This window comes from Meles meles, chromosome 1, assembly GCF_922984935.1.
Source record: "Meles meles chromosome 1, mMelMel3.1 paternal haplotype, whole genome shotgun sequence".
Lineage (NCBI taxonomy): Eukaryota > Metazoa > Chordata > Mammalia > Carnivora > Mustelidae > Meles > Meles meles.
Window position 1 is genome coordinate 203,273,584 of NC_060066.1, and position 25,803 is coordinate 203,299,386.

At 56.1% G+C, this 25,803-nt stretch overlaps 1 protein-coding gene across 4 annotated transcripts in view; it reads left to right on the forward strand.

Annotated features, from left to right (window-relative positions):
• Positions 1-25,803, forward strand: part of CAPZB (capping actin protein of muscle Z-line subunit beta) — a 127,654-nt gene that overhangs the window by 74,109 nt on the left and 27,742 nt on the right. For all 4 annotated transcript variants that reach the window (XM_045999107.1, XM_045999081.1, XM_045999086.1 and 1 more), the window contains 2 exons: positions 13,242-13,363; positions 18,501-18,614. In XM_045999107.1, the coding sequence (XP_045855063.1) occupies positions 13,242-13,363; positions 18,501-18,614 (236 nt within the window). The remainder of the gene's footprint in view (positions 1-13,241; positions 13,364-18,500; positions 18,615-25,803) is intronic.

Sequence of the window (25,803 nt, forward strand, 5' to 3'; positions counted from 1 at the left end):
CACTGAGGGCTTCATGGAACGGTCGGTACCACCCCCCTTTGTCTTGTCTGATCTCACAGGGGCCTCGGGCTTTCCAGATCAGGTCGTTCAGATGCTCTGGCTCCTGCCGTCTCCCCCACAGCTCCTGGTGGTGACAGCTGCTGCTCGTAGAGGAGCCCACAGTAGGCTCCCGGCTTCCTGATTTTCCTGAGCTCTTAGCTCTTCGGTTTGGGCAGAGAAAAGGGGCGCAGGGCCTCTGCCTTTGTTTCTGATCCTTGTTACCTTTCTGACTTAGATTTGGGAACTTCTCATAACTTCCAGGGGGCACAGGCTGTCCTTCAAAGCAGAGCTGAAGCCCCTGTTTAAGAAGACGGGCCCCAGGGCTGCATCGGACACGCGATGTCCTGGAGAGAGGAGCCGCGATGTGGGTGCGGGCAGTGTGTGGGAGACGCCGGCTCCTCCCCTGCCACTTGGGAGTCAGACAGGCGAGCTGTCCGCCCCCCCCCCCCCCAGTGGAGCTGGGGAATAAGGTTTTTCTGTTTTATTGCACATCTTTTCTCCGTGGGCAGGATATTCAAGTCCACGGAAATGCTTATGAAGGTGCCATATACTAACCTACAAACGAGAAATGCAGTCCCTAGGGCGGAGGGCCTCACTAGTTTTCCCTGGGATTAGGTTTCTGCCGTAAAACACCTGGACAGAAGAGCTTTCCTGCGGCCGTGCCGTGCCGTGCCGTGCCGTGAGAGGCACCCTTAGGAAGGGGCAGGTCCAGCCTGCCTCCTCCCGGACCAGGGCGTCGTCCTCTGTTGCTCTAAGGTACGGATCACCAGAACCACTGGAAAGGTGGCAGGGGACCAGACGGGGCAGGAGGGGGGTGCTTCATTCTCAGTGAGAGTGTCAAGCTGACGGCGAACTTGCTGGTCACCCCGTTGGCTTCCACATTCTTTCCCTTCTGGAGACCCGGGGAAAGTCGGCCGGCGCTGCACAGGCTTTGCAAACCTTTCCCTGATTAAAGGGCCGCCCAGCTGTGTGCACTGCTCCTCTGCCTCACATCTCTGCCCTCCTGCGTTTGTGTTTAAAATTCCATCTTTCCAAAAAGCTTGCCACTCAGCAAGTCTCCTTGCAAGCCCCCGTGTTTGTTTGGGGAAGTCTTTTCCTCCAGTGTCTGTTCTGCCTGTATGGAGAGTCCAGGTCTCTTCGGGGTCACTCATGCAGGTGTGCTGTCGTAGGCCCTGGGAGGTGGCACTGGGAGCTCCGGGCCTCCCAGATGTCACACTCCTGGACGCCTGAGGGACTGGAGTGTTGCTTTGGTTTCCTTTTGGGCAAAATGAGCAAAAGAGCTTAGTCCTCCCATGGTTCTGGTGAGGGGGCAGGAGTACTGCAAGATCAGGGAAGTCGTTCCAGAAGAATCCAACTTAGGTCAAGATCAGGTCCAGCTGCAGGAAGCTGGGCTGTCCCAAGGTGAAGAAGATACGGGGTTCTTGTCCACTGGAGTCGAGAGGTATAATTCATCAGAAACACACGAAGATCCCTTCCTTGGCCTTACCTTGCCCAAAGCGGGCAGGATCTGTCTGGCTTCTGTGTTTTGGGAACCCTGTGGCATCCTGTTCCCACCGGCCCCCGGGGAGCAGTGTTTAGGTAACGTTTGGAGAGCTTTCACTGAGGAGGTTTGAAGAGTATCTCTGTAGGTTAGGTCCTGCCTCCTGGTGGGTGAGAAACACAAGACAGGAAAGTGAGTTGGAAAGAGAGTCCGTTTCCCCAGGACCCGGAGAGTCAGAAGGCATTTCCTTCCTGAGAGCTTGGCAGGCACCGGCCCTAGGTGAGGTGTGCCTGGGTCAGCCCTGGAGCACACGTTGCGTTCGGGGAACAGATTCCAAGCACTTGAGAACAGGACCCAGCCTGCTTTCCCTGACGTTTGAAGTAGGTCTGGAGCCTGGGCCGGGACGTGGAGCAGCCTGCGTGTCCTTCAGGGGCTGGGGGGTTCTGACGCGTGTCTGTCGCCAGTCCCTTAAAAGCCAATGGCATGCTGACTGCCAGTGATCAGGTCTCCGATGAATGGAGGGCACACCAAAGTTGATGATCTGTGTCACGGGCAGTAGGAAAGCCTGGACATCCTTTTAGTGGGAGGCTCGGTGGGTAGGAGATCACTCCTGAAAGAGAGCAGAGGGGTAATGTAGGTTCTGTGTACAAAGAGAGAAGTTTCTGAAGGACCTGGAATTGGAATTGAGGGGCAGAACCCTTGTGGTGGGAAGCCTCTTCCTTCTCCCTTGGGCTGTGTCTGGGTCCTGAGGCCCGGCACCGCGTGGAGCGGGATTAGCTCTTAGTCCCTCTTGGATTGCCCGTAGCGCCTCGCTTAGTAGATGCTGTGTTTAGTTTCAGAAGGAACGTCACAAACTTCTGATTAGCTCCCAAGATCATTTCTGGGAGAGTCGGAGAGCTAAGTACATAGACTGTCTTCAGCTCTGAGACTTTGCAGGAACTTAAGGCTGAAATGAATCTTGCTGGTCATTTGGTCCAGTGGCTTTCAGACATTTCTTAAATCGGTAGAGCCCTCTTTCAACCTAAGTCTTACACAAAACTTCAACGAAATAGAGTGGTGGGTGGGCCTCCTCTTATCCCTGCCACCCTGAGCACACCCCCGCCCCCACCAGCATCCCAGCAGGTGTCTCCTCTCTGCCTTGGAGAACTGAGAGACACATCCGAGTCAGTTAGCCCATTTTAGAGATGAGGAAACAGGACCATCAAGTGATCTATCCCCATTTCGTTTTAGATCCAGCTCTGACTTCCAGGCCGACGGTGCGTCCCTACAGTATGTTACGTTAATTTATTTATTCCAACGTGGGAAAGCTCTGGGTTGCAAGGGTCACTAGTCCGGGAGCTATTGAACATGAAGTGAAAGGTAACACTGCCATCAGGAGCCTGATGCCCAGCGTCTCTGCTTACGAACCCAAACTTGTATTCTCTCCTGAAAACCCAAACTGATTGATCTTTTTGCATTCGCACTGAACTTGGAGTTCCTTGGATATACCTGTGCTCTCCACCTGGGACATTCTCTCTTGATTCACTTCTTCTTTTTCTTTTTTTTAAAACATCTTTGTGGAGGTAGAATCCACAGAGCGTAACACTCAGCCTTCGAAGGAGTGCGTTTCAGTGGTTTTTAGCACGTTCAGATGTGTGGCCGTCTGTACCCCGGGCCGTGCTCCCGTGACCTGGGGGGCACCCCATCTACACCTCAGTCCCACAGGCTTTACTGTGATTTGGAACCACACTCAGGCTTCACCTTCTGTAACTCGGCTGCGTGTTAGCTCCTCACATGTCTTGCCTGGACCCCCGGCTCTTTCTCTCCTGGGGGGCTCTGGGCCCTCCTCTTCGTCTCCATGGCACATAGTATGTGGGTGCATTGTTCGTGTCCTCTCTCCTCCTGGACCTGGAGCTCCTGGAGGGTGGGAACTGTATCTAACCGCCTGTGCAGTTAGGTGGGTTTTATCTCTTAGGAGCCGGAGTGGAGAGGACCTCTTGGTCCTGAAGACCCCCTGAAGCCAGTGAGGAGGACACCGTCGGCGGCTCCAAAGCAGAGCTGACTTCTCCCCAGGAGAAAGAATTACAGATTTTATATTTTTTATTCCATGGTAGTCATTTTCTTTGGATGACTCAGTGAAATTAAACCGAAACCTGATGAGACATCCATCCAGTGGAAGGAATCCAGTGGGAAACGTTGTGGCCGGCCGGCCAAGATGGTTTTATGCTAAGAGAAGGCGAAAAAACGCTCTGACTTGTGCATGACTTGTGCATACGCCTCCCAGAACGGGGCCCATCGGTGCCGGCCTCCAGCCCCGCTCAGGCACACACACGCGCAAACAAAACAGCATGAACAGTTCCACTCGGAAGGAACCAGCGGCCTCACTGGAACTTTGGTGGACTATTAGGGCTGTTGAGAAGTTTGTGGTCCTGAGCGTTTGGGGGAGAATGTGTGGTGGAAAGAGCCAGAACTGTGGCCTATGACTCAGTGGCTCTGAGCCTCTGCTGCTGCTTCACGGGGGGTCATTGGCCTTCCGGGGTGGGGAGCAGCAGGGGCGGCTCCTCCTGGGGGTGGGGGTGCTGTACAGGGCCTGGCTCACAGGGGGGCCTCGGCAGGTCCGGGTGGGCTTGCTTTGGTTCACCTGCCACACCCGCTCTGGAGAGCTGTCCCTTGGCCAGGACACATGGATGACTCTGGCTATTTGTCCCCGATTGGCATCTTTCTGTGTCTTTCTACGTCTCACCAGTGCGGCCCTCAGGTGGTACCCTCAGGTGGCCATGAGGAGGGAGGTTCACGGGGACCCAGTCATGCAAAAACGCCCCTTTGCCAGGCACTTGCTCTCTGCCGCTGTCCAGCTGGTGATTCTTCTGGCGGAGATGTTTTCGCCCCGCGCTCGCCCTCCGGGCCGAGGGCTCAGGGTCTTCCCCGGGATCACAGGAGGGCCCCTGCGTCCTGCAGGGCCACTGTGATGGGCAAGTGAGCACGCGTGCAGGGAGCTCAGATGGGTGCCTGGAGCGCGGTCAGTCTTCCGGAGAACGACTGCCGCCGCCAGGGTCCCAGCCGATGCAGCCGGAAATGAGGCTGGAGGTCCCTCCCCTGTCCCGCCCCTGAAATCACAAGGCCTTCGTGAAAAGATTGTATTCTGAACGGGTTGTGTCATGTAGTTTTCACCTGGTCATTTCCCCCGAAAGATCTGAAGTGATTTGGAAGAACGCAGCCAATGCAGTGATCCCTTAGCAATGAAGAGGTCCCGCAGGACAGCCACGGCTCTGTGTCCGTGCTAGCCTGTGGGGCACGGGCCGGCACCAGCCCCACGGTCTCTGCGCGGTGGTCGCCCACGCCCCCAGGGCTGAGAACTCGAGTCTCCGACTGACTGGGGAGCTGCAATGCCATCCCCGGTCCTCGCTGACCCTCAGTCCCAGCCGGCCAGCCCCTAGTCCCACCTCCAGGAGAGGCATGGAAGAACACTTTGGGAGCCTGATTCCCACGGAGTCTGACTCGGACTTGCGAAGATCAGAACTCTGCCCGAAGGATCATGTCGGCAGCTCTGGGAGCCCCACCAATGTTGGGCCCCACCCCTGTCCTAAGGAGAGGGACCCTGTCCCGAACTTGCAAGGCCCACGACCGAGGCCTTGTGGCCTATAGGAGCATAGGCCTCCTCTGAGGCTTCGGGGCTGCCTGGAGGAGGCAGGGGTCATTAGGTCCCCAGGGGGAAAAGCAGCAGCCTGGGTCTGGATGGACCGTGTAGGACGTGGGGGCCCAGGCTGCAGGCACTTCTCCACACCGAGGCTACAGCGACTTCTATCTGGTGACTTTGCGGCCTCTGGCTTCGTGAAGGTGTTTGTGTATTGTGCTCTGTTCCTCGGGGACAAGGCCTTAATTAAGAGGAGCAGGCGGATTAGAAGGACCCTGACTTCTCTTGACTTCCCTCCACCAGAGAAGGAGTCGTGCCCCTGGCCAGGGAATGGTTAATTTAATTAGGCTCCAAGTGCCGGTTCATCCTCTTCAGGGAAGCATAGGGTTACGTGCGGACAACAGGAGCCTTGTGTGCCTGCCTGTGGTTGACTCACAGATAGCGATTTTAATTTTTCCTTTCAATTTGCCTTCTCTTTGTTTTGCCCCTTCCTGACCCTTGCTTTAGAAAACTTCTGGCCTCTTATTCCAGGCTGTGAGCTTCTAGAAGGCAGAGCTTTGGAGGCTGGAGTATGAATGGCTGAAAACCCAGCCCAGGAAGTTCGCCTTTATTATTTATCTGTAGGGTGGTTTGGGGCACCTGCCTAAGAAAAGGAAGCCGGGCGGGACTTGCTTCTTGAGAAAGTTCTTTGTTGTTACTGGCACGTGAAAAATTTGTTTCTAAGTAGAATAAAATATTCGTTGATCAAAAATGATTTCCTGGTATTTGCCCCGTTGGCCAGCTTCCTTTAGGCCCTGAGGACTGTGCCGCCAGCGACCAGTTGCGAGCCTGTTGTGAGCAGGCGCTTGGTCTGCCATACCAGCCTCCTGGCCCTGAGGTGCACCCGGGTCATCGCATTGTCATGTTTCCGAAATAGGGAAATTGCTGCTTCCATTCACATGTCCTTCGAATGCTAGTCTCGTTAATCCTACATCTTAACAATTTACAGATATCTAATGAAGGATAGTCTGTACTTTGATTTGAAGAATAGCATTCTTAGAGTCAAGGGCTAGCTTAATTGAAAGACGGCTGGACCTGAAAGGCAGGGGAGGGACGGCGCCCCCACCTATGTGTGTGTGTGGTTGGGAGTGGAGGACCGAAGTGCACAGTGCCTGTTTTTCCTCGTGCTTGGCGCTGGGCTGTGGGCACAGGGTCCCTGCTGAGGTCCAGGCGTAGCTGGAGGGCTCTGGGTGGGCAGTGGGCCCCACAGCACAGTCCCCTCCATTGCTGGTTCCATGCCCTGGGAGAGGTGCCACAGAGCCTTTGTGCTGGCTCTTGCCCCCATTACAGTCCCCCACCTTTCCTTCCTTCCTGTGTCATTGCTGTGCTACCTCCCGGACCACCGACTCCTCACAGGTGTGCCCTGTCGGTGACCAGTGGCCAGAGTGTGCTTTTGGCTGTGTGTGCCCGTCTTGCCCGCCACTGTCCTCGGCCCCTAGCACCTACCTGGCGTGGGTACCCGGCATGCACTGAGCAGAATGAATCTCTTGGAGGCAGGTACCGTCGCGGCACTTCCGAGGTTAAGGAAGGGTACACTCAGCCAGGAAGTGGCAAACCAGGGATTTGAACTTGTGTTTGATTTCAAGGTTGGTGTTTTCCAGAATGCCACACTGCAGATTGTGTCTGACACCAGAACGTGTGTCGCTGCAAACGCCCTCTTTGGTCTTACATTTCATTTTTATGTTTGTTTTTATTAAGGAAAAAAGGGGAAAGTTTGTAGACTTAGAAAAAATAAAACAAACCCAACTGTAAGCAGAGACCTCTGCTGGCCACCGGGAGCTCCAGCTTCCTGACACTTGGCGGCCAGGGAGCCCGCGCTTCCAGTGCTGGGAGAGGGTGCGGGGCCGTGATTTCACCAGCGTTACTCACCCAAGTGTGCGACCCAGCGAGCAGGGTCTGTTTTCGATTCTTATCTCTCTGGTGGCAGGCTAGCAGCCAGCGGGCAGATCAAAAGACGGAATGTGTTCATTTGGCAATTTTTTTTTTTTTTTTTTAAAGAAACCGAGGCACGAGGGTACACTTCTTAAGGACAGGGGTGCCTTGGATTGGATTATCCACGCAGTTGAACTGGTCTGGCTTTTGTGCTTTTTTAAGGGTTCATCTCAAGTTTCTTTTTCTGGTTGAACAATTGTTTTCAACATTAATAACTAATGGAGAAGGGGAAGAGGCAAAGTAGAACCACATGGCGGCACAGACGCGAACCTCGCTTGAGGCCGGAAGCTTCTGATTTGTATCTCTTTTCATGTGACCTGCTGTTGGGTTAGATAGTAGAGAAAGCCTTCAGTTTGGGGCAGCAGCAAGAGTGGATGTAATTTTTTCATAACCGAACTGTTCTGTATCTCGCATGTCCTGTCTCAGCCCTCTGGGAAGTAGTGCTGTGACTTCGGGCACGTTCTTTCTCCAAGGCCCGGCTTACCCTTCTTTAAAATAAGGGTTCTTGGGGCGCCTGGGTGGCTCAGCGGTTAAGCGGCTGCCTGTGGCCCAGGTCATGATTCCAGAGTGCTAGGATCGAGCCCTGCATCCGGCTCCCGGCTCAGTGGGAAATCTGCTTCCCCCTCTGCCCCTGGCCCTGCTTGTCCTCTCTCTCTCTCTCTCTCCCTCTCTCGCACTCACTCTCAAATGGTAGAATCTTCAAAAAATAAAAAAAGACAAGGCTTCTCTAATTGTTCGACATCAAGGGGTATTTTGAAAGTTAAAAGAGGTGGTACAGGGAGAGGCTGCGGTACGGTGCCTGGCGTGCACTCCCCGGGGTGGGCTGTGGCGTCGTGCTCATCCTTGTGCTCATTATCATTAGAGGATCACCTGCGGCTGGGGCTCAGGACATCCCTCCTGGGGTTTTTCCCTCCCTGTCCCAGTTCACTTTGTTCCCCTTCCGCGTGCCCCTCCACCCCCACCGCACACCAGGGAGCCAGGTGGTGGTGTAGGGGGCATGGCGCGCCCTGCTCCCTGGGGTGTGGCCTCAGAGGAGTTTGGGGCAGTGGAGAAATGAACCCGTGGAGCCCTGAACCCCACCCCACCAGGACGGTGCTCTGGCCAGTGAAGTGTTGTTTACAGTTCCAAGTCACTTAGAATTAAATTCAAGTTCCCCCAACAGCCTGGTGTTACCCGACAGCTTTGGTGTTACCCGAACATTCCTCACAAAGGCTGTTAAGCGCTTCAGATGGGCAGTTTGGACAGAAACCATCCGGCCCTCGGGTGTCGGCACCAACCGCATGTTCTCAGAGGCAGCGGAGCTGATGACACGAGCACCGCACAGTGAACTCTTGGCTTTGCTTGGACCCGTCCTTTCATTTAAATTGCTCCACAAACTCACGATCCTTGAGACTTCATGGGATTTCTTCCACTGTCCTAAGCACTTGACAGGACTGAGTGGGGGTAGCCTTGGGGGTTGAGTCTGGAGAGTGCTGGTAACTAATGGACGGCAGAGATAAACGGCCTTTTTTCTGAGTTTACGGTGGGACCTCCATGCAGCCAGCAGACCCGCTGGAGCCCGCACCACCCCTGCGTGTTGCTGGACTGGGTCAAGGGACAGGGCTCTGCCTCTCTAGGCTCAGAGTCAGTGCTCAGACTCAAAGAACAGTGGGTAGCCAGGAAGGAGTAAAGTGATAGCTGCCGGCAGGATTAGAACGGCCATCCCCAAAGCGTTTGGGACTCAGTTGACGTCTGTGTTACTACAGGAATTCCAAAGAATTTAGCATCTTGGTAAAGAAGTCAGAGTTTGGGCTGGGTTCTGAAGGGTCATCGATTTGAGAGAAGAATGGGGATGGGTTGCCAGGTATAGCAAAGGAAAACATATCCCATGTATTTGAGAGTCATTGTGTATCTGAAGTTAAAATTGAACTGCCCAGGCCTGTATTTTCTCCCGCAGACCTATAGGAGAGGATATTTTTAGGCAGAAGAACACATGTGCGTACTGGTATGTGCAGGGAGCTGCGAACCGGGCAGGGTGGGGGTGGGAGACTGCGGGGGGAGGTGGGGGGTGGGATGGTGGGGTAAGACGGGTTGGCGGGTGGCGTGCCAGATCGTGACTGACGCACGCTCGGGTACAAATCTGGGCACGCCGTGTCATCTCCACTTCTCCGTCCCCGTGACAACAGTGAGATGATTCTTCCAGAGCATTTGATCTCCGATCAAAGACACGGGACTGCTGGAAGGGAGTGGAATACAAAAATATGGTCCAGCTTGAAAGTTTATCCAAAAGCCGAAAATTGTACTTGCTTGGGTGAAGAACCAGCCGGCCGTATCGTGTCGCAGATGCTCCTCACAGAAGGACACGTTCCCCCTGCGCCCCAGGAGCTCCCCGTGGTTGTCTGCACGCTGCCGTAATTTTGTGGTGACGGTGCAGATGCGTGTTCTTCTGGGTTGGTTAGTACCTGGCCGTGGGCTTTGAAAGCCCAGTCACACATCTTCAGGGGTGGTGGGACGTGGGAGCTCAGAAGCTCACGCGGATGCTCTCCTCGTGCCTGCTGCTATTGCCCCAAACTGGGCGGCGGTGGGGTGGAGGTCAGCTTTGCCCAGACCTCGTGGGATCGAGAAGTTTCGTGACCGAACAGGAAAGGTAGGCCGGGCAGGGAGCAGGAGTGGCCCTTGGGGACAGCTGGCACCGCAGACCCACCCGCTGTACCTCTGCCTTAGCTTTGTACTTTGAAGACCTTGAGTTACAGCGTGGGAGGAGTGGAGTCTCTTCCGGTGCTTTACACTGACCTTGAAAGTTACCCTGATCTGCTTGGACAGCGGGGAAGGCTGGATCCCATTTTCTAGACCAGTGGCTGCCACGTTTTTTGATTTCACAGGTCAGAAACTTTTTTCTTTTTTTTTTAAAGGCGGGGTGGGGGTGGGTGGAGAAAGAAAACAGAAGAAGAGTGGGGCATCGGGTTGCCAAGTTTTAAAACAAAAACCAAAACGCGTCATTTCATAACATTAAAGGCATCTTAATACCCTGCCCCCAAAAAGGCATTCTCCAAATAAAGGATGAATACATTTAACTGTGTGAAGGATTTTATGTCATTTTGTTTACAGTCTTTCTTTACCTGCAGTATTTTCACAAAACAGTGACGTGGGTGTCACAGACCAGCGGCAGCCGGTCTCCAGCAACGCTCACTCACTGCGTTGGGCACGCGAGCAGCCAGCGCAGAGGCTGAAGCCCAGTCGCTCGGTTCCCAGTCTTGCCACCGTTGCTGAGCTGCCCAGGGTCACATAGTGATAAAAGCGCAGGACTTGAATCACAACGCCAGCTCTCTTGTCTTAGGGCTTCTCCACCACATCACAATGCATACGTGAGAAACCACAAGTGAAGCTGGTCGCTGGTGTCCTTCTAAGTTCAGTTCTTGACGACCAGCTCTTCTGATAAATGTCCTGACTGCACACCAGCTCACAGACTTGAAAACAAAGCAGACTGGTGTTTGGGAGGCTCGGTCCCATGCACGGACACGGGGCACTCTGTGCGGCGAGCTCGCCGGGCTGTGGGCCCCAACGATGCCGCCATGAACGGGACCCAAGTCCCGCCCCCACCCCCAGATCAAAATCTGGGGAAGGGGATGCGAGACAGCAAATAAATTTAAAACCGCCTTCAGTCAGTGTAAGTGCCAGGAAGAAATTATTGAAATGCTTCTGATCCGTGGGTTAATCTTTGGGGCAGTGGTGCGGGCCAGCCTGTTTTGTGCCAAATCCCATCATCTCACAAGCTTTCCTGGGTCGGGCGATGGAGCTGCAGAGCAGCACGGCGGACAGCTGGGCCCAAGCAGAGCGTTTCAGAAGAACTGGATTCTAAAAGGTCCATTTGTATCCGAGGCCTGGAGCGGTGTGATGAACTCAGGTGAGACCCAGACTGATGTTGCCATCGAAGAACCACAGACGGCACATGACACAGAGTACAGAGGAGGGAGAGTGGGCCCGTCGGTGTCTGTTACTAGCTTGTGTGTATCCCCCTCCCCACCACACCCCCAGCTAGGCGCCGAACTGAATGCCGGATACATGGTCTCATTTGATGGCCCCAAATCGCAATGAATGGGGTTTGTTATCCCTACTTGACAGATAGGGAAATTAAGCCGATAGTGCCAGGGCCCCAGCCGGTTAGAGCAGGGTTCTAGGCAGGAGTCAGGGCCCAGCAGGTAAGCTAAGGCAGCGGCCCAAGAGAACAAACGATGATGCTTCCGGAGGGGGCTGGTCCGGCGGGCAGGCACCGAGGGGCTGTGGCCACTTCACCGGGGCCTGTGCAGGGACGCAAGCCTGTTTCCAAATCCCAGCTGCCCTGGGCCGAGAGCTGTTGAGTCCCCATCTCGGCCGGGACTTTCTCCCAGGCTCTGTGGCCCTCGGTTGCTGAGCAAGGAGGGTATTTGCCGCCACAGTGTGCCTTCAGCAGTCACTGTCCTTCCTCTTCGTGACTGTGTTAAATCCTAGTTCACGTCTCTACTGCTTGCTCCCTGTGTGGGCCTGGGGCAGCTCAATAACTCTGGGCCTCCGCTATCTGCGGTCTGCAAAATGGGCGTAATACATGCGCACTTCACACAATGAGAGTGAACTCTCGGGCCCAGCATAGTGCGTGGTACACAGCAGACACTTGGAAATTGGGGGGGGCGGGGGAGTGTTGACGTGCTCATCACCAAAACTCACTGAAATTGCCCCGTTTGGGGGCGCCTGGTTGGCTCCGTCAGTGGTACACGCAACTCTTGATGCTGGGTAGGTTTGAGCCCCATGGTTGCTGTAGAGATGATTTAAAAACAGAATCTCAAAAGGAAAAAATAGCCTTGTGTGTGTGCGTGCGTGTGTGTGTTCGAGGGGAGGGACGCAGCGGGCATCGCAGGTTGTATGCGGGATTTAGTGGGTGCACATCCCTTGCGGGGCTGGAGGACCCGCACCGGCCCGTGTAGAGGGAACCGCTTGTCTCACGGAGGCCAGAGCTCATGCGAGCCAAGGTCTCCATCCTCCAGTCGCGCCAATTGGGGCCTGGCGAGCTGCTCTGAAGCACCTTGGGGCTCAGCAAAGGGTCCTGGGGAAGCCCACGGACGCCGGGTGGTCTAGGACATGGCCGTCCCCTGCCCTGCCTTTCTGGAGGCGGTCGGGGTCTTCGGGAGGAACGCGGGAACTGCTGTCGCAGCCCGCCCCCTGCTGCCAGGCTCTTCTGGGTATCTTGGCCATATGATCTAACTTTTCCATTCCGAAGGGCTGTTGGTGCAGTTGGCAGCCGCTGGCCGGTAAACGATATGCTGGGGCCTCCATAAACCCGGGGCCGTGAAACGAGTAAGTCAGCACATGAAAATACAGCGTGGAAGTGACTCAAGCCCAGAGGAATCTGTTTCTGAAAGTGCTGCCGTCCCTTCCTGGAATATTTTGGTGGAAATGGATGTTTGAATTGGGAGGAGGAGGCTGGCAGCCTGGTTACTGGTGGAGCCCTGGGTCCAGTTGGGCAGGATTTGCCCTGGGAGTCAGCCCCGCCTGGCCCAGGCCCCGGGGCCACCCTCCTCCTCCTCGGTGACGTGGCTCCATGTGGGTCCACCTGAGACGAGCCAACTAGAGCTCGGCACGGTGCCAGGCCAGTGTGCAGCTACCTTTGCGGCAGGTAGGGGCGACTCTGCGAGCCGGCCTGGTAGTGCTTGGCCAGGGGCCTGGAAAATGTTGGAAATTCCACCCAGCCTGGGAGCCCGTGGGAGTTCTCGAGCACGGACGGGTTATTCTCCGAGTTCTTTGGATTCCTGGTATTTCAGATGTTTACCTTCTTCTCGGGACTTGAGCTTGTACTTTGCCCACCAGAGACCAATACCAGGCACATACACACTTAACCATACCAGACCACCCTGGCGACCAGGTAATTAGAGCTGCTCGCAGGTTTGGAAGGCAGGCTGTGTTGGGAGTCATGCTCCACTGTAATTCAAGAACAGATTCCTTTATGGAGGGATACAGTTGGTGTCAGACACATGTGGAAAAGAACAGAACAGGCCCATGACTCTGGCAGAGGACCAGGGGCCAGATGTTCAGTGTGCTGACCATGATGTGGTCACAGTTGCCATCAGCCAACCTGGGTTGGACGTGTTGTTCTAACCCCGGTTCTGCCTTTTCCTTCCTTTCCGCCAGGTCCCCAGTCTGTGCGAAGATCTCCTGTCTTCTGTTGACCAGCCCCTGAAAATTGCCAGAGACAAGGTGGTGGGAAAGGATTACCTTTTGTGTGACTACAACAGAGATGGGGACTCCTACAGGTGAGCACCGTCAGCCCTTGTCCTCTCCGGCTTTCCGCCCTTTCTCCCGTCCCTCCTTCCATCCAGTCAATGAGTAGATGTTTGTGCAGGGCTTCCTGTCAGCATTGGAGACTCAGCAGGGAACAGAGGGCCCCGGCCCTGGCAGAGCCTCCGGGCTGACGGGAGAAAGCCCTTGTCCTGGCACAGAAGTTGCACCAAGTCGTGCTGAGGTCGCGAGGTACGGGGTGTGCCGAGTGTGGGGATCTGGAGCACGAGGGACGTTGAATGAAGTTTTGTCCAACAAACACGCGACTCCTTTCTCTTCCTTTCGCGGTGCTGAGGGCTGTAGATGACGAGGCTGCCATCCGTCCCCGCACTGGACGGTGCCTGCGCTAGACCAGGACATGCTCCTCACACCTGCTGGCCATGTGTTGTGTTTCAGGCCGCGAGGGCCGGGCTTATTCGGAACTGGAGGAGAGCATGGAAGAGGCTGGGGAAACTCCTGGAAAGTTTGCTGAAGGAGGTGGTGTGCAAGCTAGGTGTTTAAGGGTGTCTAGGCATTTTTCCTGTTAAAAAAGATTAGGAGGGGCGCCTGGGTGGCTCAGTGGGTTAAAGCCTCTGCTTTCGGCTCAGGTCATGATCCCAGGGTTCTGGGATCGAGCCCCGCATTGGGCTCTCTGCTCAGCGGGGAGCCTGCTTCCTCCTCTCTCTCTCTGCCTGTCTCTCTGCCTACTTGTGATCTCTGTCTGTCAAATAAATAAATAAAATCTTTAAAAAAAAAAAAAAAAGATTAGGAATCCCTAAACCCTCCAGCGTTTCTGTGATGGATGGTTGAGGTCAGTGCCTTGGAGAACAGCGGAGGAATGCAGTCCGCTTTAGGTTTCTAATTTAGAGGCCGCAGAAGCCAGGCTGGGTCTTAAAGGTCCAGCTTAATGTTCTTCTGGGGGAGCAGGCAGAGTCTGAGGGATGGAAGCAGGAAGTCAGCCGAGGTCAGCTCCAAACCAGCTCTGCCTCCTCCCTGAGGCATCGAGGCCTTTGACAAGTTCCTTGTTGTCTCTGGTCTTTGGTTTCCTCCCACATCATCTGGAAACAAGGGCATTCATTCCTCCAGCGGAACGCACGGTACCCTCTGTCAGCCTGTACCGTGTGTGCGGGCTCCAGTCTCAGTCCCTCTTCTGTGGAGCTGCAATCCCAGTGAGGAGGCCAGGTCACCAGCAAATGCAGAGTGGTAGAGCCTGGGAAAAGTGAGTCAGGAAAATAAAAAAGGACAAGGGGAAGGAGAGGCGGGATGGAAAGGCAGGGAGGGCACCTCTCTTAATGGGGACATGTGAAATGGGACTGGAAGATGGGGAGTCAGGGCACACGCCGTCGGGGAGGAGAGCCTCCAGGTGTAAAGTGCTGGTCGGGCTCAAGCTCGGCAGGAAGGTCAGAGCAGGAGGTGAGGTCAGAGGGCGCAGCACGGAGTCGCCGGCGGTTACGAGAATTGATACACACCACGTGCCGAAGGGCACAGAGCTTGGTGTGAATTACAGAGATTTCAGTAGTGCTGACTTCTCAGAGAGACCAGACAGATGTTTCGTGATCGTGTCCCCGTGCCAGCTTCAGATGGAAGGTAGATCAAGAGTAGATTGAGGCCTAGTGCGGACCAGAGACCGAGTGGCGATGGCGAGCTGTCATCGGACTTGAGGTCTGTCCTGACAGCAGAGCCAGTGGCAGGTGTGGTGGCCGGGGGTGGAGGGCGACTGCGGGGCTTCTGGCCTGAGCAGCTGGAAGGCAGGGCCTGCTGTGGGTTGAGGTGAGGAAGACTCTGGGAGGAGCTGGTCTGGGGACATTGTAAGCCTGAAATGTCCAGTGGGCTGTGGAGAGCCCCAAGCTCCAGGAGCAGAGGCAGGATGAGGTGGACACGTGGCTCCCCCACCCGTCCCAGAGGTGGTGCTGAGGCAGCCCTGGGCTGGATCGGGTTCCCCCGGAAGGGCCAGTCACTGTGGGTCATGGGCGTAGCGCCAGGTCCAGTCCTTGCTAGAAGGAAGTCTGGTGGCCCATCCAGCCTGGGGTTCAGAGGCAGCTTCCCGGGGGGCGATCCTTGAGCTGAGTCTTGCTCCCTCTATTTCTGGCTTGCTTGTTCTGAAAACTCCGGCTCGCTGTGGACGGCAGCTGTCCCCAGCAGCCCGTGGACGGCTGCAGTCATTTTCAGAGCCAGCGTCCGTGCCTCTCCAGGCTTCCCGGGACTCGGTGCCTGCAGCCCTGCGGGTTATCCCACCGACTCCCGCATTCCTGGGGCCCTGCCAAGGGGCCTGGGGGGACCTCAGCCAAAGAGGGGCCCCGGGTGTCAGGGCACAGGGCTGTTCTTTCCTTTTTCCCTTCTCAGTTGAAACTTCAAGGTCTTCTGATTCTCTCCACACACTTCCATCGTAACTGTGCTTGACCGTTTGCTTAAATAAGATCCGTATGGCGTGACCGTTGCCAGCAGCACTGTTTGAAACCTGTTAGCGCAAACAAAAAGCATTCTCTGAGGGAAATGAAAGGCCTGACTTTTGAAATCTAACCGTTCCTGTCCATCTGTCTTTTTTCAAACGGCCTCCATTTAAGCTCTTAAATGTGTTCCGAGTGCCCCTTCCACTAAGAATATTCTGGGTAATGTTATGATTTTTTCCCCCAGCTACAATTACCCCGGCTCCAGGACTAAGGGCTTCAAATGCTGTCGTCTGTGAGCCGGGAGAAATGTGAGTTACAGGCTTCTTGAAAATTCCAGGCCCCCGGTCTGCAGAAGAGAGATGGGCTCTTGTGTCTGATCAGGTCGCCTCTAAATGAAAGCCAGTTGGAGAGGGTCTTCTAGGCCCCCAGGAAGGCGAAGGCTGTGTAGCGGGAGGAACGAAGGTCAGACCTGGGGGGTGTGCCGAGAAGTCCTGAGGGGGGGCTCTGGCAAGTGCAGGTCCCAAGCCTCGTGTGGGGGACCGCACCCTGCCGCCGATCTTTGTCTCCGATTTGTTGTCGTTAAGTGCTTCGGTGTCCCTCAGAAAAAGCAGGTGGTGGCTCGTCCTCTGCTGGCTCGGAGGACGCTGGCGCAGTCCCCTTGGGTCCTCATTCCCACCTGTGCCGTGAGGCTTTGGCCCATCACCGCTGCTCACACTGCCCAGGAGCTCTCCAGTTGGTACTGGGGGGCGGAGGGGGAGGACAGCTCGGGCTCCTTCCCCACGCGCCCTCGCAGCCTAGGGAGAGGGCGGGCTGCGGCCGCTGTCAGATTCCACGTTCATATGCGAGAGTTGGGGCCGGGATGGGGGCTTCTGGGGGGGTTGCGAGGGCATCTTCCCGCTTTTAACAGCTTTTCTCTAATGAGTGTGTGGTGAAGCGCCAGGCTCTGTAGGACAGGAAAGACTGGCCCTCTGAGAACTCTGCTCCAGGAGCGGTTGTCTGCATCAGTTCAATACAGTACAGTTAAAAATACAGCTCCTTGGCTGCGCTAGACACATCCCAGACACTCGGTGGCCTCCCGAAGCTCGTGGCGGCCATTTTGGACGGTGCTGATGTAGAACATTTCTGTCCTGGAGGAAAGCTCTCCGAGGCAGCACAGTTGAGGGGGCTGCAGGAAGACGGGTTCTAACAAGAAGAGACACGTCGGGCACGCTCTGGAAGCGAGAGGCCCCGCGGTGGGGATGTGAGGCTGCCCAGTGTCGGCTTCACACCCGCCCCCTACGCCGGATGGGTCCTGGCTTACCCGACCACCCTTTCCCGTGCCATGTGCCCAGTCCAGGGTGATCAGAGCTGGCCGCTGGTCATGGGGCAGAAAGGGCATCGTACCTCATTCTTGTCAAGTCTCTGTACCAAATGAGGAGAACGGCGGGATGGAACGGTCGGCTGGGAAAGAAGGGTTTCCAGAGGCCCCTTGTGCCTCACAGTAGTCAGGGCTGCAGCTGTCTGGAGCCCCTTTTGGGAAGCAGGCACAGTGACTCTTTCCCAGCAGCCGAGAGAGCTGGGACCTCTGTGTGGAGGCGGCTCTGGGGAGCGGCCACCCAGCTTACTCTGGTTCCATACTGGGAGAAGAATGAAGTTTGTGCGTGGAATTCTTTAAAACTGGGGTTCTGAAGGTGGTGATCCCCTTTTCCATAACATCAATTCCAAATTGAAAGGGTTTTTTTGAGTCTTCCATGAGGCAGTGGTTGCTTGTCAGAGGAATGGGAAAGGCATGATGCCGAGGGCTTTAATACCGTCCGGGAGTGGGAAGGACTTTGTCCACGGCTCATGGCTCTCCCACCGCCCTCCGTTCCTCTCGAGAACGTTTTCCTTCTCGTTCTTTCTCTGAACTCCACCTGCTGGAATTAACAAGTAGGTACTTCCCCTAGAACCGCCTTTCCAGTACCCTCTGTCATTAAATGCTTTCCTGATGTGGCAAAATATATTTTTTTAATGCAGCAAGTTTTGGGGCTGGAAAACGAGAGGCTGGTTCTCATTACTTAGCAGTCTTTCTTTTTTCTTTCTTTTTTAAAGATTTCATTTGTTTACTGAGAGAGGGTATGTGCACAGGCACACAAGTGGGAGGAGGGGCAGAGGGAGGGAGAGAGTCTCGAGCAGACACTCTGCCGAGTGCAGAACCCCAGACCGGGCTTGATCTCACAACCCTGAGATCACGACCTGAGCCAAAACCAAGAGTTGGACAGTCATACAAATACAGTCAATAAATACAGCTGTGTATTTATTCGTCCATGGTTTCAGAAGGGCGGCTCTCCCGTTCCCGTGGCGAATAGGAGCCCTCCGGCTTTCTCACGTGTCATCGGCAGGACCTGCCTGCCTCTGCGACCGGCCGCTCTCTTAGTCCTTAGCTGCGCAGGGAGGTCTCCGGAGTCCACATTCATAGCCTGTAGCAAATGGTAGCCTCGTTGAACACGCTCGGGAAGGCAGGCTCACAGAAGTCAAGACACTTGCCGGAAGTCCACAGCTGGTGAGCGGCGGCACTCAAGGTCCGTGCCCAGGCCTGTCTACCCCGAGCCCTGGCTGGGCAAACCTCAAGAAAGCCGTTGTTTGTTGCAGGGCCTGGAAACCTCTTTGCTTTGGGTAGTGACTTTGCCTCTGAAGTGTCAGACAGCCAGGGCTCGGCTCACGGCTCACAGGCTGCGTCCCCTGCAGTGACCGGTGTTACTTGCTTCTCCTTCCTCCCCTCCAGGTCACCGTGGAGTAACAAGTACGACCCTCCTTTGGAAGACGGGGCCATGCCTTCCGCTCGGCTGAGGAAGCTGGAGGTGGAAGCCAACAACGCCTTCGACCAGTACCGAGACCTGTGAGTGACTTCCTCCCTTCCCACGCCCGCGCTCTGGTTCTGATAAGTGCATCACAAAGGAAAGTGTGTGCAGGCCCAGCAGCCTTCCTCGGACCGTCACCTGGCTTACCCAGTGAATTTAAACAGCCTGCGGGCAGAACGCCAGACACAGCCTGGTGCCCACGTCACTGGCAGGGGCCTCGGCGGTGTCAGCGCTGCCGTGTGCAGACCCGCCTGTGCGGGCCCGGCCCTGTGCCTCGGATGCCAGCAGGTGCCCCCGGTGCCGCGTGCTCTGTGCGCGTCGTCCCAGAGCCCCACAAACACCATAGCTGGGAGCCCCCGTTGCGCAGATGGACAGATGAAGGCTCAGAAAGATTGAGGTGTTTGTCTGACGCGAGAAGCAGAGCCAGGAGTCAGTCAGGCCTGTCTGTCTCCAGAGGCCCTGTGTTGTTACCGTCCTGCACGCCCTGGCCAGTCGTCCCTGCGGCTCGGAGACCCCTGCCCCCATCAGGGCCCTTGCCCTCTCCGAGCCACTGTGTCCCTGACTCCTGAAGTCTTTGGGGCCTTCACCTGTCTTGGAAAGCATTTGTGCTGGGTCTGTTTAGATCCCCACCTCTCTTCTCTGCTTCCGTCTGGTCCTGTTGCCCCCGTCCCGCCAAAAAGAGCGGCCACTTATTCACCCGCCTTGCAGGAAGGGCTCTGGAGAAGGTTAGCCCCTGAAGCACTGTTTCCTGAACCAGCAGAATCTCGTGGTAAAGTAAGTTTTGCCTTGAGAATAGAGCGCGACCGTGAAAGACCCGGTACCACCACCGCACAAACGCGGTCGTCTCGGGGAGGGGCCCACAGACGTTCCTGTGAAGGGCCAGACGGCAAGCTCAAAGTTTGGGTCTCGTGGGTCTTAGAAGTCCCTGTCGTTTACTCTTTGTGTCTTGTTTTATGTGTATCACCCTCTACAAATGTAACCACACACACCCCCAAAACTACAGACGTAAAAGCCCCCTCTCAACCCTTGAGGTGGGTGGGATTTGGTCCTGCGACTGTCATTTGCCCGCCCGGACCTAGGATCCAGGCAGGAAAGTGGGAGTGGGAGAAGCAGAGCATCTGAGCTGCTGGGACCGTTGTCCCAGAGCTGGTCCCGCAGCGTGGGGACCCCCGGGCTTCGTGTTGCGGCAGTTGGCTGGCCCTCCTGCTCATGGCAGATTTGGGAGAACACCCTTCACGAGGAGAACGGCCGAAAACCCGTGACGCCGAAGCAGATGGATAGAATACCGGAGCCCGGCCGGGAGGAGGCACGGTCGCGCAGGCCCCACGTGTCTGCGGGTCCTGGCTGCGCCACCGTGTGGCTCCGCTGGAGCTCGGGCATCTGGCGCGTGCCAGCAGGTCTGGACCTTACGTCTCATCCCTGCAGGAGCCTCGGGGACGAGGGTTGCCCCTTCCTTACAGATGAGGAGACCGTGGGCTCCGGTCGCTAAAGGACTCGAAGTAGGACGCAGAGGTGAAGAGCTAGGATTGGGTCTGTGTTTGCCTCAAGCTCCCGCAGGTTACCAGTCTTCATAGTTAAAGTAAGTCATCGTGTTGAATGCGCCGTCACGTCCAGAACCACACTGTCGGAGACCAGTTGCTTGTGCAGGGAGGCTGACCTGGACACATGGTTATCCCGTCGTTGGCTCGTGGTGGGTTTTACTGTCGCTTTCCCCGGCCATTCGGCAGGAAGCCAGTCCGGCTCTCACACAGGAGCTTCCGGGTGGGGTCCGGCTCACATTGCAGCGGTAAGATTGGCAACGAGAGGGCAGCGATGATCGAGCAGTCCCAAGCCCGTGTCTTAGTCGGCTCTGTGTTCCTGGCCTCCTGGCTCTGCTTACCCCATGTCTCCAGGGCAGCCCGTGTGCCAGGATCGTCCCTGTCCCAGGGGAGGGGACAGAGTCACACAGCTGGTGAGTGGCGAACCTGGGATGGAAAGCCATCCTCATCCAGCTCCAAAGCCCAAAATCTTCATTTACTCAACCTGCACAGAAGGTGCCCACCAGGTCCTGGGGGTGCGTCCTTAAACGTGGCAAACCACGTCCCCACCTTCTGGGGCGTCCACTGCGGGAAGACACCACGTGTGAAGGGGTGTCACAACGGGTGGCGGGATGGGGAGTGACTCCCGGCCTCTCTAGGACGTGGCCTTGGAGAGCTGAGTGAGGTCGGATGCCAGGAGGGGAGCTGGCCATGCCAGGGGTCAGGAAAGAGCGGTCCGTCAAGGCTGCTTCTGCAGGCTCCTCTTGGATTCCCTAAGAGTCAAAGCGAGAGTGGTTTCTTTGACACATTAGGGTTTGAGTTATGACTTCCTGAATGAAGCCATTCGGATGTGTGGCCTTTGTACTGGCCTTCGGGCCAGCCCTGGGGAAGAGCCCAGCTCTCGGCTTTGACGTCTTACTTTCTCTTTCCTTCTTGCCTTACTGGTTTGCATGTGTAGTGATGCGTGCTCATCCTTAGGCTTGTCTCTTCTGTGAGGCCTTGACTGGCCAGGTCGTTCACCTCCCCTCAGGGCGGTCACACTGCTCGGGTCTAGAGGCTTGGGACTCCCCGCCCGCCCCCCTCCCCAGGTGTATCTCCTTATGACACCTCCTGGAAAGAGTTCCCTTCCTGGGCAGATGTCCACCTGGAAGGTGGCGGATGTCTGTGAGTCTGTGCTCACCTTTCCAGGGGGAGGTGACCTGCTGGGGGCGTGGGAGGGGCTGACAGGACCACTGCCGACACCCAAGTAGGCGATCAAAGCAGATAGGCCCAGAGCCAGAGGTGCTGTGGCCGTCTGCAGTCGTAGAACATGGCCCAGAGGACAGCCTCGGTGTCCCCGGCATCAGTGTGCTGCTGCTAGTCGGGGGGTAGAGTGTTCAGGACCTCCGGGTGTTGGGGTGTGGGGTGGTCCACGTCTCCCCAAGTGACAGGCAGCTACTGGCCACCACAGGGGTGGTGGTTAGAACCATCACTGGGGATCCAGAGTCCTGTTTCAAACCACCCACTGTTATCAGAGTAATGAGGACGTTCTCTCCTGAGACCGTGTGTGGGGAACATTTTCCCAGCCGGACCACACATGATGAGTTAAAATGAGACCCATTTCAGGCTAAAAATCATGAAACCACATCTTGTCTTTTTCCTTTTTTTCCTTTTTTTTTTTTAAACCATCTTGGTACATTGCTCACCTCGAAGTTCTCATTCTCAGAGTGCCCTGAGTTGTTGGTGGCCACATTGGTGACCGTGGTACGGGGCCTAGAATGTGAGCTCTTCTTTTTCCTGTGGTTTTGGAGCAGAGGGAAGTCAGCCAGGGGCTAAGAGGCCGTGTCTCTGCCTTGAACATAGGCCAGTGGTTACCTGGTGTTCTAGGGACCGGATCGTTCCATAGGATGAAGGGGGCAGTAGGTCACACCTTCCCTTTATCCTTTCTCTCTACTCCTTCCCATTAGAAAGACACATTCCAGGGGCACCTGGCTGGCTCGGTGGGTAGAGTGCAGGACTCTGGATCTCCAGGTTGTGAGTTTGAGCCCCGCATTGGGTGTGGGATTACGTAAAAATAAAATATTCAAAAAGAACAGCAACAAAGACACATTCGGTTCCTGTGGGAAGGCTCATTCGTTGTCACCCCCAGGGAATGAGGCCGCAAAGCTCTCCTTCCGCCTGTCCTTCTGTCGCTGGCAAAGGCTGCTCTGAAGGGAGGCATTCTGAGCTGCGGCAGGAGGAGCCGGCAAGGTGGCCGTGTCCCAGGCCTGGCGGGAGATGCCAGGAGGCTTGGGAAGAAGAGGGAGTGCTGCCACGGTGAGCGTGGAACAGGCACACCATTGTGTCCAGGAAGATGGGATGAGCAAGCCTGCCCTCTCCAGGGCACCCCGTTCCAAACTGGAGGTTGGCCTGCACCCCATGGGGGTTGAGGAATGGGAAGAGCAGACGTGTCCCCTGTGCTAACTGGGTCTTTGAGTCCTGTTGACCCTAGATGTTTCAGATTTCTTCAATCCCGATGGGTCACAGAGTTAGGACTGGGCCTACCCTGTGCTCGACTTCTTGACCACTGACCCTCTCAGGTGACTGAAGCTGTCAGGCTCCAGCCTTCAGGCTCGAATCCTCCTGTGGTGAATGCTTCGGAGAGCTTCTGGTTGTGTGGACTGCTGCTGGGAAGGGCCCTCGCTGTGCTGGGAAGGACACTGAATTTGGCTCAGATTGTCTGCTTCATCCTCTGAAGGTCTGGAGATTGGACGTACACGAACATCCCGCCCCCCCCCCCCCAAAAAGGCCTGAAGTGTTCTTTCTGCCACCCCACTGGTTTATGCCTACGACTGGCCTTGTAGGGAGATTTTATCATCCTGACCTTTCTCCTCCTCCTTGTGGACCCGTTAACCTTGTTCCTGCTGCTGGTGTTCTCCGTGGGAGGACGACTGCCAGAGACTAGAACCGAAATGTGATCCAGGCCGGACACCTAGAGCTGCCCAGGCCTTTCCAGAGAGAGAGAGAGGGAGAGCTTGCTGTCTCCCCAGGAGCTAGTCAGAGTGGTCACAGGGAGGGAGCTGGAGCCAGGGATGGGTGCACCTGGAGGCCCTCCACTTCTGACTCCCGTGGGGGCATGGTGCCCCCTCCCCTGCCTGCACACCCCTTTCCCCCATTGTGGAAGAAATGTGCCTCCCTTCGGGGTGTGGGCAGAAAGCGAGTCGGGGCCCCTTGGAAGTCTCTGCTTGCCTGACTCTCCACAGCTCCCTCCCTGCGTTCTTCCCTGAGTCCCTACCATGTTTATTGATGTTTTTTGCCATCGTCAGTGGCAGAAAGGGCCTATGGCGGCAACTTTCCCTGGGGAGTGACTGTCCAACATCTGTAGGTTGTACCACCCAAGCAATGCTGGTTTTCGGCTCAAGTGGTCCATTTGCTGCACGTGCTTAGGGATGTCAGGCCTGTTCTGCGGGCCGGGCCGGGCCGGGCCGGGCCGGGCCGGTGGGCCTGCTCTCAGGTCACGCTGATTCCTCGCTGCCCTTCCCGAGCCCTTCCGTCCTGGTCACCAGCATCCAGCCTGCTCGATTCTTCTCTGCCAAGCCCCAGTGTAGTTTTCTGCCTCTGAGCGTGGGCCCAGCTCAGTCCAGGGAGTGTCATCGGAACACGCCCGGCATCTAGGGAGCGGGGAAGGTAGCAGAAAAGGCAGGCTCTTGGGTGGCTGGCTCATGGGATCGCTTCACATTCTTTCTAGGCAAAGTTGATTGCTTTTTTAGGCCCAAGCAAGGGTAGCTCATCAGTCGCAAAACCCCACAAGTTGGTCTGCGCATCTTTCTTGGGAGACTGGGCAGTGGGGTCTTCAACGCAGGGTGGGCGCTTGCTGCTGCCGGAGACCTCGCACTCGCGGTGTGAGCCACCGGTTGGCTGCCGTGAACCCCAGATCAGTGCTTTGACTTTTTTGGGTTCCCAGGGAAACCTTCCCAGCTCTGGCTTTTCACGTTGGGTCTCACTGTTGCCTCGGTCGGCCTGGGTTCTGCTGAGACCAGATGTTCTGACTGAAGGGGCTGGCACAGCTTTTGTCCGGAGATGATTACTCCCATCTGTGCCAGACATCTTGCCCCGTGCTCTGCAATCCTCGGCTCTTGGCTTGCAGCAGATAATACCTTCAAACATGCGGTTGCAATTTATTGGCCTTATAAGTTAATTTTAGTGGGTGTGCAATTGATTGAAATCAAAGCTTAATGAAGGCCAGAGTCTGGGGGGGGTGGCGGAGCAGGGCGGGAGGGCGTTCTGTGTTCTTCCCTTGCTTCGGGTCTGAGATAATCTTCAAAAGATTTAATTAGCTTTTCAAATCAACCCTTCTTGTCTGGAAGAAGTTTACAGAATAAAACAAGGCTGGCGTCCCTGTGGCAGTCCAGAAAGCCATGGGCCTCTCTGGGAGCAACCAGGGTGCTTGGTGGATGGGCTTGACCCCAGCTCCCTGCCTTTTCTCCCCTCTCTGGGGTCATGCTAGAATCGTGGTTATTTCTGCCTCTTCCTCCTGTTCTCTGGCCCTATGTCATTTGACACTTGGGCAACGCTGACTCTGGAAGGGCAGGGCACCCTTATTCATGTGTGAAGAAGGTTCATTGCTGTGGTTTTGGGAGTCCTGGAAACTCCCATGTTCCCGGCTGCCTTCCCAGACCTTGTCCCTGGGCCCCTCAGCACCGCCCCCCCGCCCCACGCTTTCATCGGACGTCAGCATCGGGCCTGGGGGATTTCAGCATGTCTGTCCTGGTAGGAATTGCAGAAAGCGGTGGGAGCTTTTCTGAAGAGAGGGGAGCAGCAGAAACAGGGGCAGCAGGTAGGCTATGGTGGGAGGACCAGCTCAGACAGGAGGTGGAGAGTCCCTAGGAGAAGTCTTAGGCCCACCGCCGTCCAGCCAGCTGCAGCGTCGGGAGGAGCCGGGCTTCGAGAGGGCCTGGACTTCATTCTGTCTTCCGCCCTGCTCGCTCGCTGACTTTGGGCCAGGAAGTGAACTTTCTGAGCCTCTGTTTCCTTATCTGTTGAGGTCAAGGTCGCTCTGCTCTCTTAGCTGAGGAGGGCTCACAAGGCTTCTCTTGGACTGACTCGTCAGGTCCACGTGGTGACCTTTGAGCAGGACAGGAGGACAGGATTGTTCTCATTTTATGGTCGTTATCCTGTGGCTGTCTTACGTTCTGTGGACACAGGGTGGTTTGTGTGCAGATGCGGTGAGGTAGCAGGCCCTGGAATGCGTCACTGGCCCCAGTGGAAGGCTGCACGTTCTGGCTGGGCTGAGCCTCTGCTCCCGGCCCATCCGGAGACCTCAAGTAACTCCTGTCTCGAAAATGGAGTAAAGTAGTTCCCATCTGTGGTGACAGGCGAGTATTTATGACGTTGTTGTGCAGACACTGAGAACCCATCGTGCTCTGAGCACAGGGCACGGTGCGGAGTGCGTCAGGGACAGCCCCTGCCTTCGTGGGGCTCAGATTTTCGCAGGGCTTGAAGAGGTACAGGTGCACACGGGAGGAAGGGAGCAAGCAGACAAAGTGCTTGCACGGTTTGGCAGGCGCTGAGAAGGACACACCCAGGCAGGGAGCCAGGGAAGCCTGACTTTAGGAAGGGGTGGAACTGTGCGCGGATGACACTGGGTTTGCCCCGGTGCGGGAGAGAGTTCCAGTAGCCGGCGTGGGACTCCTGCCTTTGTAGCGCTGGCCTCGGCTGGTGTCCAGACACTTGGCTTTCTGGAGGGTCCCTG